Source organism: Amblyraja radiata, chromosome 21, assembly GCF_010909765.2.
Source record: "Amblyraja radiata isolate CabotCenter1 chromosome 21, sAmbRad1.1.pri, whole genome shotgun sequence".
NCBI lineage: Eukaryota > Metazoa > Chordata > Chondrichthyes > Rajiformes > Rajidae > Amblyraja > Amblyraja radiata.
Window position 1 is genome coordinate 10,678,203 of NC_045976.1, and position 14,619 is coordinate 10,692,821.

The window sequence follows — 14,619 nt, forward strand, 5'->3', positions numbered from 1 at the left end:
CCAGTTGGGGTGGAGGGGGGGGGATGGGGATACATAAAGCTTGAATGCCCAAAATTAAGATGAGAGGGTGGAGCCAGGGATGTGGACTTTGTCAAAATGGAGGGTATGCAAGTTGCCGTGTATGTCGGTATGAAGGGAGTGGAGAAGGAAAGACAGGATGCATCACGATATGAGGTGATGTTTTTGTTCCAGATTCCAGCATCGACCATCACTTGTGGATTAGGTTTATTACTGTCACATGTACTGAGGTATTACAAAAAGCTTTTGTTTGCATGCTACAAATCAAGCCATATATGAATAGAATCAAGCCAAACTCTCAGCATTTTAGCACAACAGTTCCAGAACAGACAACCAATGCCGCTGTGTGCAAGGATGGAGAATCAGGACTTATGGAAGAATCATTCAAAAGACTAGTAACAAGCATGGGAAGAAGCTGTTTCCGAGTCTGAAGAGTTTCCGTACCTTCTGCCCTAGGGGAGTAAGGAGATGAATGACCAGAGTGGGAAAGATCCTTGATGGCCGTCTTCCTGAGGCAGTGTGAAGTGTAGATGAACTCAGTGGTGGGAATCCGGTCTGTGTGAGACTGGGCTATACATCCACAGCTCTCTGCATGGGCAGGGCAAAGCTGTTCACAAACCAAGCTGTGATGCAGCCTGACAGTGTGCCTCCGACACTCCATTTCTTGAGGTTGGTTAAGACATACTGAATTTCATCAGTACACCTGAGGAAGTAGAGGGGTTGGTGCACTTTCATGGCTGTCACTTCAATGTGGTTGATCCACGAAGAATAATTGGTAATATTTACGTTTAGGAACTTGAAGTGGCTTCCTTTTGAGTGCGTTCTCCTTCAGTGGATGAACTGCTTCGATCAGCTCTCAATAATTAAAGATTTAATTCAAACAATTTTTATTCTATACAATAACGCAAACTAAAGAAGACAGGAAATACAAAACCTTCCAGTTGGTACTTTATTATATTAAAAAAAATAACTGATAAAGCAGTGGCTTTGATTTAGACGCAGAACAAAGCAGTGGATACAGATGAAGTGCTCGGGAAAAGATACATTGCGTGAAGGGCTTACAACTGTATGAAACAAGGTTACTTTAATGAAGGCCTTTTTTAAAGAAAGGCTGCCTCTGTCAATGAAAAACTAGCCTTCTGTACAGTTTAAAGACACAATCCAAGTCATGCTGATTATATCCGGCACAAAACTTTAAGACACTAGCAGTAGTATTAGGCAGTTGCAGCAAACTGCAAATGTCCTTTTATAATTAGGAAAGGTGCTATTTTTCAGGAAGTCAGGGAGAGTTTGTTAACAGGTTTTCTGCCAGCTCAAAATAATCACATTATCCTTCAACATTTGTTCTACCATAATATATACATTTCAAAATTCATTTCCATGCTCCTAAAAGATAAACCAAAATTAAAATCTACAGTACATTTTAAAGTATAAAAATATATTACAAATCTGCAGAAATATTTACAGGCAATTTACTATTAACTATATGCAACTTTATGCCTTCTGAAACTAGGTCTAGGATGTTACAGAATATTCTAGAAATTCTCATTTTCGTACAAGTAAAAATACAGGCTCTTTTCATGTGTACACATAAGCATGAAGATTAACACTGATGCAAACTGGGTTAATTCCGAATCTAAGATCTTCTATGCAGCAAGCTTTGGTGCATTGAATTAAAACTTTCTAGCCTTTATTCCCCCAAAAGATTGGCATCCTAAATTGGCAGTAGAAAGTAATCCATTTTCAATGATGAGATCAGTTACATTTAAAAGATTGAATTTATATTTAAGAGTTCACAGATCTTAAAGTCAAGACCTTTCACTACCAAGTTGTTTAAAAGATACAGATTAAAAAAAACAATACAATGCGTCCAGTTAAATTGAGGCATTACTGCACAAGTAATAATCACGAGGAAAAAAAAGTTGTCTGCACTTCAATCAGAAGTTAGCCAGATTATTTTTTTGTTTGAAAACTCTTGTAAAATTTGAAATCCTGATTTGAGATTGGGAAGGGGCACAGCCTGAAGCAGCGGGCAAACAAATCTCAGGAGAAAGTTCCTCATTGCACTTTCTCCCGTTAGATGCCAAGTATTCCCTGTAGAGTTTTTCCATTGTACCATCGAAAAGGAGGGGTGCGAACCCAACTGAAGCTGCAGATCCGTTCTCCCAATGTCTGCTTTTAGTACAAGAATCAGCTGAGACTGGGTGGGGAATAATCGGTTCTCATGTGCAATATTCTATCCCAGTCTCGGTGGCTGAATTTGACACCATTTTGGTTCCTGGATCAGATCTTACCTCCTTTTCAGCCTCTTCTGTGGCATTGTCCTGTGGGAGTGGATGGAGAAAAAGAACATAAAATTATTTTAATTAGCAAAAACAGCCACGTTTCTAAAATTAATTATGATGAGAAAATGATTTATGTAGCTTTTAATGGATTTCAATTATAGTCAGAAACAGACACTTCGGTCCAAGTCATCCATGTCATCCAAGATACCCCGTCTAAGCTAGTCCCATTCCCCAGTGTTTGGCCTATATCCCTCTATACCTTGGGTGATCAGTCTGAAGAAGGGTCTCAACGCATAACGTCACCCATTCCTTCTCTCCAGAGACGCTGCCTGTCCCGCTGAGTTACTCCGGCATTTTGTGTTTATCTTCCCTCTAAACTGGTCCTATCCATGCTTCTATCCAAGCATCTTTTAAATGGCTTTATAGTAGCTGCCTCAACTACCTTCTCCTGAAGCTTGATCCATATACCCATAACCCTCAGTGAAATTGCTGCTCCTCAGGTTCCTATTAAATCTTGCCCCTCTCCTTAAACTAATATCCTCTGTTTTTGTGATTCCCCCACCCTGAGTAAAAGACTATGCAATCACCCTCTCTTTCCTCCTCATGATTTTATACACCTCTATAAGATCACCCCTCAGCCTCTTGCACTCCAAGGTATAAGCTCCTAGCCTCCACAATCTTTCCCTATAGCTCAGCCCTCCCAGGTTACGGCAGCACCCTCGTAGGTCTTCTCTGCACTCTTTCCAGCTTAATGGCATACTTCCTATAGTAAGATGATCAAAACTGAACACAGTACTCCAAATGTGGCCCGCACCAACGTCTTGCACAACTATAACATAATAATGTCCTAATTTCTAGACTCAATACCATGAGTCTAGATGTAAGCCAATGTACCGAAAGCCTTCTTTATCACACTATCTACGCGTGACACTACTTTCAGGGACCTATATACCTGTACTTCTAGACCCCTCTGCTCTACAACACTCCCATGACCCTACCATTCACTGTAAAGATCCTGCCCTGGTTTCACTTCCCAAAATGCATCACCTTGGTTCCAATCTGCATTGAACTCCATTAGCTATTCCTCAGCCCACTTGCCCAGCAGATCAAGTGGCTGGTGTAATTTTTGACAACCAGTTTCACTATCTATGATACCACCCACTTCAGTATCATAGTATCAATTATTTAACCTGTCAGTGACATTTTTGTATTTATGTACAGTATTATTTGACATGATTGAATACTATGTAAAACAAAGCTTTTCACTGTACACTGATACACATAATAGACCTAAACTTAAAACCTAACTGTTAGATAAACTGAGATAAAGTGCACCATTCTCAACACCTTTTTACTGATGCATACTAGTTTCTTTATAATAGACTGCTGTGCCAGAGTAGTTGATCATTGATTTTTTTTTAAAATAAAGAGTTGAAACATTAAGATATTGATAACGTAAAGCAGAAGAGTAAGGTAGTGGATATGGCTGGACCACTGTGGCATAAAGTCTGTGTTCTTTTTACTCAAGGTAGAGGCAAATAGATAGGGTGAATGCACAGTTTAAGAAGGAACTGCAGATGCTGGAAAATCGAAGTGCTGGAGAAACTCAACGGGTGAGGCAGCAACTATGGAGCAAAGGAAATAGGTAACGTTTCGGGCCGAGATCTTTCTGCAGACTATCTGAAATTAGAGAAGTCAATGTTCATACCGCTGGGGTGAAAACTGCCCAAGCGAAATATGAGGTGCTGCTCCTCCAGTTTACGGTGGTCCTCACTCTGGCCATGGAGGCGGCCCAGGACAGAAAGGTCGGATTCGGAATGGGAGGGGGAGTTGAAGTGCTGGGCCACTGGGAGGTCAGGTAGGTAAATGCGAACCGAGCGGAGGTGTTGGGCGAAGCAATCGCCAAGCCTACGCTTGGTCTCATCGATGTAGAGCAGCTGACATCTAGATAGGTTAATGCGAAACGAGTGGAGGTGTTGGGGGTTAATTCGAACCGAGTATGCAGAGTATTTATCCCCCCAGAGTAGGGGAATCAAGAAGTGGGCATAGGTTTAAGGTGAGAGGGAAAAGATCTAATAAGTACCTGATGGTCAACCTTTAGTGGGTGTAGGGAACGAACTACCAGAGGAGGCAGTTGCAGCATTTAACACATTTGCAGAAGTGCATGGACAGCAAATATTCAGAGGGATGTGGGCCAAAAGTGGGCGAATGGGGCTAGCTTAGATGGGACATCATAGTTGGCATAGATGATTAGGCTGCTCCATGGTGCATGACTAACAAGTCAATATAACAATTTACATTCTGGATTTTGTTCATCTGGTTGTAGTGTCCACAATTCTTACCGCATGAACTGAGATTAAAAAAACTTGAACATTTCCCCAAAAGGTTTTTATCTTTAAAATATGGGACCTTGGAATCCATAATGAATCCTACTTGAAGTCTCGTCATTCTGCAAATTATGAAGCATGAAGCAGAAGCTCCCAGTTTACTTCTTCAGATGGTGCTTCTGTGGCAGTACGGAGCTGAACCACCACCCCTAGCTCTGGTCTACGTAGCTGCCTCAAGAGGCGTACTACTGGTTAGTAATTCGATCATTGTGCTTATTCTGCCACAATGAGATCATGATCAATCTTAACTCCATCTATCTGCTTTGCTCCATGCAGTAATAAACACTTGCCCGGCAAAAACTCCAATCAGGTCAGATTTAATGCAAATGAGAAAACATCTCTTGCTTTTTGAGAACATTTGTTCTGGCTCAGACTACATCCTTGATAATGTCTTCTCTTCCTCCAGTAGGCAAACTGCCAAAAATCTACATTTCAAGGAATAAAAGCTTTTTGTCTTATAACGTTTCTCCTTATGACCCATCCACTCATAAATGATTCTGGTGAAGGAAAACAATAATGTGCAAAGGTACTCGCATGGCCAAGCAGTTTTTGTGGAGCTAATATTTCAGGTTGATGAGCTTTCACTGATTCTGAACATCATCAATCTGAAAATGTTAACCGTTTCTCTTCCGAGATGCTGCCTGCCTTGCCGAGGATTCCCATCAGCCTTTAGTTCTTATTTTAGAGCCGACAGTATTTTGAACATATTGCACACGATCCACATATTCCTTCCAATGTATTATCTAACCTCTGGCATAGGCGTAGCAAAATATATTTTCCTTAATATTTTACACATCTGATAAAGCTTAAATTTGATCAACTTTGTAGCTGACTTAGACACAAAAAGCTGGAGTAACTCAGCGAGACAGGCAGCATCTCTGGATAGAAGGAATGGGTGACGTTTCGGGTTGAGATCCATCTTCGTAGTTGACTTTTTGCACCTAACCATTGCGTTTTAGATTTCTATATAAGTTGATGATCATAGCTTTGGACCTCCAAAATGGAGCGAGCACAGGAAAGGAAAGTTGGCAATGACGAAAGCTGAGAAGGAGCTGAATTCGGAAAAAGAATACCATCACTGACTTCACGGTGCATTGAGTAGGTATTGTTTCTCTTTGGTAAGTCAGAATTTTTGTAGGAGGGAAAAAGGTTTACTACAGAACAAGTAGAAGATAGATGGCTTGATAAAAGATTTTTTAACATATTCTGAAAGTATTAACGTTGTTTTGCTGATTTTGTTACGAATAGTAAAGAATGCAGCTAATGACTTCAAATCTGGACATCTGCATTGACAGGCTCATTTTGAGCCTCTACAGTTTTTAAAGTTGGTCCCTGCATCAGCTTATAATTTGAACATTCGCTTCCTTGAATTTCTATCCCTTATTACTGTAAGTGTACTGTGGTACATTATAGTAATAAACACAAAATAACGCGAGTTTGTCTATTTTGCTGCCACGAGTTTATATTATATGAAACCACAAGTGCAAGTCAAAATTTCAACGCTGATGAGGCTTGGGTCTAAACATTTTGAAAATCATTGTTAATATTTTTGAAACTTGAAAAATCACCTTCCTATACAATTTATCCATAGTTTGGTGGAGAGAGGTCAAATGGAAAATACAATCAAAAGACACACATTACAATATACTGAAGGTACACAAAAAAGCTGGAGAAACTCAGCGGGTGCAGCAGCATCTATGGAGCATAAAAAAATCAGATTCAGACAATTATTGACATTAAGTTTTAAGAAAATTCGAAAGCATTTTCCATTAAGCATAGCTCCATAGATGCTGCTGCACCCGCTGAGTTTCTCCAGCTTTTTTGTGTACCTTCGATTTTCCAACATCTGCAGTTCCTTCTTAAACACAATATACTGAAGGTTGTATTAAGTTTCTTTTTGAGACATAGAATTAATGTAAAATATTACTTTAAAATTTTAAGGATCAAGAATAAAACCTCTCTGTAAAAATATGACCTGCCTTTCAGGTACACTTGCAACAATTCTAGTAGAATACAGATTGAGCTTTATTTTGGCCCTACCTGTGCTGCTTCTTCTAGACTTATGTGAAGTTTAGTTGTCATGTGTCAACCATGGAGCCATGTTCATAATGTTGTAGGAAGCCAGTCGGTCTGTCAGTACAAGTAAAAACAGCTCAAAGCCGAATTATTCAGAAGTACAATAATACACTGCTGCAGCACAAAATTGTACTATTTGGTTTGCAGTGTTAAGACCACATACTATATGTGACCTATTGAAAAGTCAGGCTCTTAACAGGATGGCAATGTACATCACTTCATAATTCTCAAGAATACAGTTATGTAAAGATATTACCTTTCTATCATTTAAAAAAAATCAGATTCAGACAATTATTGACATTAAGTTTTAAGAAAATTCGAAAGCATTTTCCATTAAGCACAAATGCAGGATTTTAAAGTGCAATATTTCCATTCCTTCTGAATTTCGGGGGGATTAACCACAGAAACTATGATTAAAATACAATGAGTCTTTCTGACAATCACACAGGGCAACAGCAATGTAAAGTTAATGTCGACACTGCTTAAGTGACATGCTCGGTTTGAAGAACTTGCTTCATACACAATAATAATTTAATGCTTGGTATGTTGAGGTGCCCAGGGTGTTTGTCTTTAAATGTGCTTGATCAGTGATTTAAAATCAATAGGAAGATTGAGTCATTGATGGAATTTGATGGATCTTTGCATTATATTAAATTAATACCAGTCTTTGGAGAGAAAACCGCATTTAACAGAATAGAACTAAATAGGCGAGTACCCATTTTTGCATTTTAGCAATACAAGATGTTACAAGAAATAGGAGATTATGGGAAGGATGGAGAGAAAGCATACTTCCACTGTTTTAAGACTTAACAAAATTAAAATTATGATAATTTGATTACAATTAGCTCAATTGGTTTGAATAGAATAGAATTGAATAGAAAATCAATGATTGTCAGCATTGGAAAATAGGGACTTGCATAGGTCCCACAAAAAAGTAAAGCACAGGAACAGGTCCTTTGGCCTACAATATCTGTGCTGAACATGATGCCAAGATATTCTGATCTCCTCTGCCTGATCCTCTATAATCCTACATTTCTATGTACCATCAAAAGGCCTCTTAAATATCACTATTGTATCCGATTCCACCACCACCCTTGGCAACACGTGCCAGGCACCCACCACCCTCCTAAAATGATCCCGCAGAATTTCTTTAAATTTTTCCCCTCTCTCTTTAAAGCTACACCTTCGAGTCTTCAGATTTGTTAGCACCTGTTATCGAGGCTGGTTTACAAAAAAACTCAAAGTACTGGAGTAACTTAGCTGACCAGACAGCACCTTTGGTAAACGGGAACAGGTGATGCTTTGGTTTGGAGTCCTCCTTTAGTCTGAAGGGTCCTGACCCAAACCATTACCTATTCATGTTCACCAGAGATGCTTCCTGACCTACAAAGCTATCCCAGCACTTTGCGTCTTTAATTATTTTAAATTAACTTTTATCTTTTCAAGATGTCTGTGGCTATTTTAAATATTTAAAAGCAGTTGCAAAGTCCTTGGTAGCAATAAATTGCCAACCGGCTATCAGGATGTTCCAGGGCAAAGTCAGAATAGCTACTGGTCCACACCGGATGATTACTCAGGATTTGCTAAACAGAGCACATTACAGCATAGACTCTTCGACCCCAAGTCGTCGCTGAACATGATGCCAAGTTCAACTCATCTCCTTTGCCCACATGCAATCCACATCTGTCTATTCTCTCTATATACTTGCATCCATACAAAAGCCACTGTCGTGTCTGTCTCCACCACATTCCCCCTGCAGCATATACCAGGCACCCACAACTCTAAAATAAAAAATTGCCTCTCATCTCCTTTAAACTTTGCCCTTTCAACTTCACATAAGGGTTTTGGCATGAAGCAAAGAATTCGATCCACACAGCCGCATATGGCTATTGCGGCTGTCAAAACAGCATTGAGGTGTTTGAGCCCAACTATTTTTTATTTCCTTCTATAGATTAGGGAGTAGCAGCAACAGTAATGGGTCCGAAACTTAAATCCACAAAAGTAAGGGGTATACCTTGGGCTGATTCAGTATCCATTTTCAAAAAGTGTACAAAATGCATGCCGAATAGGGAACTGTAATCTCTGTCACTGGCATCACTTGTAACTGGCCAATTTTGGAAGGATACAGAAGCCAGAATGGATGTACAACGGATGGTACCCACACTCACCAACCAACCAGTTGTAAATGAAACTGCTCACATTACAAAGATGATGCTGCAGCATTTTACTGCAGATAAAGCACCATACTCATATTGAAACCATCATTCATGTTTATTGTACGACCCTAACATTATGCTCAATGGGAGTAATTCAGGTTGGCTGAATCCAAGTTCATTGAGTTCTCTAGACCAGAATTTCATTAACAGCTGTTATTTTATTTAGCCACTGATGTGAACACCACTTGCAAGCTGACATTTATTAGCCATCATTAATTGCTCTCCGGATTGAATAAAAACAAAGTTCTGGAGGAACTTAGCAGGTCAGGCAGCATCTTTGGAGAAAACAGACTGGCGATGTTTCGGGTCGAGAGCTTTTCTCTGAAGGGTCCTGGCCTGAAATGTCACCAATCCATTACCTTCACGGGAGTTGCCTGACCCGCTGAATTCCACCTGCACTGTGTTTTGTTTGAGATTCCAGCATCTGCAGTTCCACATGTCTACAAATTGAGTAGCTTGGTGGGCAGTTAAGTCACGGCAGTAGATTTAGAGTTACATGTAGGTTGCACATAGGATGGCAGAATTACTTCCATGGAGGACAATTTAACAGTTTAATGTTCATCATTCCTGACATTATTTTATCATTCCAGGCATAATTACTTTAAATTCAAGTCAACTGTGCCAAGCATTTAGGTTTTCGGATATTAATCCAGTAATGTAAGAATTGCTGTCATAATGCTAAAAGTGTGGAGCCATTAGAGTGAAACAAAGTGGCTGAAATGCAATACATGGAAATAGGCACTTCCACAACCAGTGGACCAAAACGACAACGCTGGTTTATTATTAGCAACATGGGGTGGGTTGGATGCCAGATGAAAGCTCCCTTAATGACGAGAAGCAGTTGCATGCTGATCTAAGGCACGTAAATATCTGCAACCAGGAACATCAAATGGATGATCCATCTTGGCCACCCCCTCTCAAAGGCCATGACCCAAGCAAGAATCAGTCAGACCACTAGCTAATCTATCTCAGTACAACAACAGAATTAATCTCAAGAACATAATGACCCACTCCACCATTCAATATCATTGCAGATGATATTTTATCTCAGCTTCACTTTCCTGCATTCATTGCATAAACATTGAGCCATTAAAGTCTATCATGCTCCGTCTTGAAATTGTTTAGTTTCTCAACCCCGTGACCACTCCCACATGAAGAATTCGAAAGATTCACTATAGATGTTTTCTCATCTCTGTCCCGAGTGGCTGACCCTTTATTTTTTTGGATTAACTCCTGGTACCAAACACACGAGTCAGAACATCTAGCCCGCCAAGCCCTTGGAGAGTTCTGTTCCCTTCAAATACTTCTAGTATTTCTAGTCTCCTCCACTGCGTCCACATGCAATCTCAAAACCTTGCAAAAAATCTAAACAGTTAAAATATAAAGGTGCATCAAAAAATGCTCCTCAGAAGTGGCATATCCTACAATATCAGGAATAAAGTCCTCAATTTTAGAAAGAGGAAATTTATAAGTCAGCCTATCAATTTGATAAGTCAGTTTGATTTTTGTCAATTCCACTATAGGTTTTCCACATCTCCTTGCACTTTATGGAAATGGAAAATAAATTTGCCAATGTACCCATGAAGTGAATAAATTAATTCTCAAAGGATAAAGTGTTCAAATTTTACCCAGGCATGTAGATTACAGATGGTTTCAGAAGATGTTTTAAAGCAAACTGCACATTAGGAGAGACAGGTGAATTTTAAAGTCCACAGTAATTTTAAAAGGAAAATAGGGATGTTTATCTGAACGTATTCCCCTCTGGCAAGACAAGATTAGTGCCATAGCTCATTAGTGCGTAGTTGACTATACACAATACAATTGATTAAAAGACATTAGAAATACACTTCAAACGTACCGATAAATGTTTGGATCAAGGAGTAAAGCAGCATCCTGTGGTAGTTTTGACAAGTGAACTGTTTTTGTCCTCAGTTGTGATCTGTCATTTTCATTCACCCATACATCAGGCAAACTGTAAAAGAGAGCAAACAATTACCACAAAACAATTCCGCTTTGCCTCGATGCTTGGTAAAATCATTCACTTGTATTAGCAGATGCCAGTTCTGCTGGCAAATGAACTCAGCCCAAAACACACATTTCACTAATTGTTTTGAGAACTTGCATCCCTCCTGTTCCTTCGCTTTGTAATCTGTCCACGTAAGTCCAGACCTCAGAGGGCCAAACAAACAAACACTTTACCTTCAGTACACCGCAGGTACATGTGCTGCTTCTCTCTCTCTCCACAGAAATTGCCTGACCTGCTGAGTATTTCAAACGTTTCAGCTTTTGCTTCAGATTTCATGCATTGGCTATTTTGTTTTGCTTATTAATAACAAATGATTAAAAAAAAATCTTAACACTCAGCCAATCATAGACCCACCCAATTCTTTAGTGAGAAGCTAGATTGAATATGCGAATATTAGACAGTACGAATAGGTTTTGAAGCAACCGATCAGCCATTGAAGTGCCAGCTGATTGTGTTAAGAGTAGGACAAAAAAACTGAATCCTGAAAGAGGGAAAACGTTACATTTACGGACCAAATTTAACCATAGGTTTCAACCACAAAACTGAGTGCCGATGCAGGGTCTCGGTTGCATGTGATGACCTATCCTTCGCCTCCACAGGGGCTGCTTGGTCGACCGAATTCCTCCACCAGCTTTTTGGTCTATAATTCCAGCATCTACAGACTTGTGTGACTTCCAATAACTACAAAAACAACTGCAGAGGGAAACTGGAAACCTGAAATAAAGTGCTCCAACACTAGCGTTTGCAGGTAAAGGCAAATGAGAAGGTTGCAGCTTGAAAATGCTGCCCAACCCACTGAGTTCCTCCAGAAATGTGTTTTGCACAAGATCCCCGCATCTGCAGTTCCTTGCATCTCCACGCAAGAGTTGCAATATGCCTGTTTGGAAACTGAGCTGCTCTTTGTAGTCTTCGTTGGAACATCATAAGAGGCCAAAGTTATAATGGTCAGTGGAAGCAGAATAGAAAATTAATATAATGGAAAACAAAATTCAAGTTTACCCTTGTGAAATGATTGGTGGCAATCTATAAAGCAGTTACCCCTCCAATTTGTTTCTCCAATGAAGAGCTTAGTATTGATTGCAGTACACAAAGTTGTAAATTGTACAACTGAATTACTGCTTCTTCTATAAGGAATGCTTAGGTCACTGAATGGTGATAAAAGAGCAGATGCTGCACTGCCCGCAGTTACATTGTAGGATTCTGCGAGAAGGGGAATGGGTATTGGAGGGAAGACACATCCAAGGAGGTACTGGTCTCCTGATCCTTTGGAAAGCTGAAAGAAGGGAAGATATGCCTGGTGTTAGTAGTATGCAAAAGCTGGCAGAAATTATAGTTGATCTCCAAATGTTGATGCCGGACACAAAATGCTGGAGTAACTCAGCGGGATAGGCAGCATTTCTGGAGAGAAGGAATGGGTGATGTTTCGGGTCAAGGCCCTTCTTCAGACTTTTTTCTTTTATGAAAGGAAAGTCATTTTGAAACTTCTGGCATGGAATGCCTTGTCATTACAGCAGATACGATGAGAAGATAAGAGGAACTGAGAGAATAAGGTAGAATTCTCAAGGAACATAGCACAGTCATGGTTGCCGAGGAACACAGTGTGCTAGCCTGAGGTGCTGGTAGAGCACTTAAAGGAAAATCCAAGGTGGACCATGTAAAGTTGGCAGCAGGGTAGGAATTGGCAAAGGCAAATCTCGTTCCAGCAAAAATCCATATAGGAGAGAAGATTTAAAAAATGCAATCATTGTTTGGGCATTGCGAAAATTTAAAAATGGTTACGATGAACACAGTACAATGGATTTAGATTTATAAAGAGGTAAGAAGGCAGCAGACATAATGGGAGCTTGAAAATAGGTGACAGAAATCTTGGCTAGAAAATGGACTTTATTAAAGCCAACATGGCCGAGGTGGGTGGAGAGGGTTACAGATGTTAATTACAAGGCTCCCTGAAGATTCAGTGACAAGGAAAGGTTGTTTACAGCATCAATGTGGTATATAATTGTGGAGGGTTATAAAACCTGATATTTCGATAATCAGAATCAAAAACAATACAGCCTCAGTTCACAACCGCATGTAGGTTTCACTGGATGAATAGGGTTGATGAAAAAGACAGAGACCAAACAAGTTTTTGTGAAAAAAGTCAACGGGGGGGGGGGGGGGGGGGGAAACAACGAGTTGAGAACAAATTTGTTGACAACAAAATAAGATGGAAATAAGTTATTGTAGTAAAAGTCTAATGGAAACTGACTTGGTGAGACTGGACATGGATGTTAACACTGATCACCAGCACAAAGGCAAGACAACTCAACAGCACAGTAAGCACAGGTTGTTGCATGGGCTACAAACCATTCTGGGCTTCCAATGTAACTAGAGAATTCAGACAGACTGCGTTCCAGAGGATACAAAATTTTAAGGTAAAAGCAAGACAAATAGATTTGAGTTGCTCTAACGAACCACCAATCCAGAAAGTCCAAAAACGTCCCTTCATCTTTATCTTTCTGGTAACTTTCAATGACCAGTTGGAAAGTAGCGTCATTCAGGAGTCAAAGGAAGCGGTTTCAAGATTGAACTGGGCATTTCTCAAATTTGGACGGGTTAACCATGAATGCTGGAGAATAAACTGATTTATACATTCCCTTCGCATTCACTGATTAGGAATAATTAACTAAGAAAATATTAAAAGAAGGTTTTAAGTAATAGCACGTTGAAGATTAACTGATCTTCTGCAATTTGAAATAACTTTTTAAGATTCAATATTGCAATCAAGCAGAAGTAAACAAGGTACTATTACTTGATGATTGTTGGGAACTTTGGTATTCTACAAATGTTTTAACTGAATATTAACTAGTTAAAGGAATTAGGAAATATGCTTTAATAACAGTTTACTGCATACAAACATGGTCTGCTCAAGTTGTGCTTTCACTGCATTTCAATGAAATATAGTCCTCGCAAATAAAAACAGAATATTTAATGAGTCAGCTAAAAATAATTAAACATGAGCCTTTAAAGAGTAGGTGCAAAGTGCTGGAGTAACTCAGTGGATGAGGCAGCATCTCGAGAGATGACATTTCAGTTGGTGACTCTTCTTCAGACTGCTAGAATTGCTGCCTGATATGCTGAGTTACTCCAGTTTTTCCCAATGAAGGACGGGGGATTCATATCCTTAAAAATTTCCCATCCCTGGTCTCCACTGAGCAATCTCACTATCTGGGTCAAACTTTTAGCCACTAAATAAATTGTACTCTGGAATCATCATCTGTAATATTTTTTCTGCTTTTACCCTCATGCAAAGGTATTGGTGTCTTGTGCCATCAGGGTCACAAAACTTGTTGGTTTTGAAATACTACTAAATGTGCCGTCCAACTCATCAGGTTCATGCTGGTGATTCCCCAAATGAGTCATCTTGTATTTGATCCAACAAATCCTGAAACAGTCACTCTCTCTCTCATATAGTTTCTTCTTAAACACACCTATGCCAGCTATGTCTTAATATTCTGGGCAAATACATTATTTCTGAATTTGAATTGAATTGAATCCTTTATTTGTCATTCAGACCTTTCGGTCTGAACGAAATGCTGTTGCCTGCAGCCATACATGTAATAATAACAAAA

At 39.6% G+C, this 14,619-nt stretch overlaps 1 protein-coding gene across 3 annotated transcripts in view; it reads right to left on the minus strand.

Annotated features, from left to right (window-relative positions):
• Positions 1–944: 944 nt before the first annotated feature.
• The window catches only part of aebp2 (AE binding protein 2), a 75,191-nt gene continuing 61,516 nt past the window's right edge, over positions 945–14,619 (minus strand). For 2 of the 3 annotated variants that reach the window (XM_033039498.1, XM_033039496.1), the window contains 3 exons: positions 10,841–10,954; positions 6,731–6,820; positions 945–2,342 (listed from right to left, as the gene is read on the minus strand). In XM_033039498.1, coding sequence (XP_032895389.1) covers positions 6,769–6,820; positions 10,841–10,954 — 166 coding nt within the window. In that variant the 3' untranslated portion in view covers positions 945–2,342; positions 6,731–6,768. The remainder of the gene's footprint in view (positions 2,343–6,730; positions 6,821–10,840; positions 10,955–14,619) is intronic. The other variant, XM_033039497.1, reaches the window with a different exon arrangement.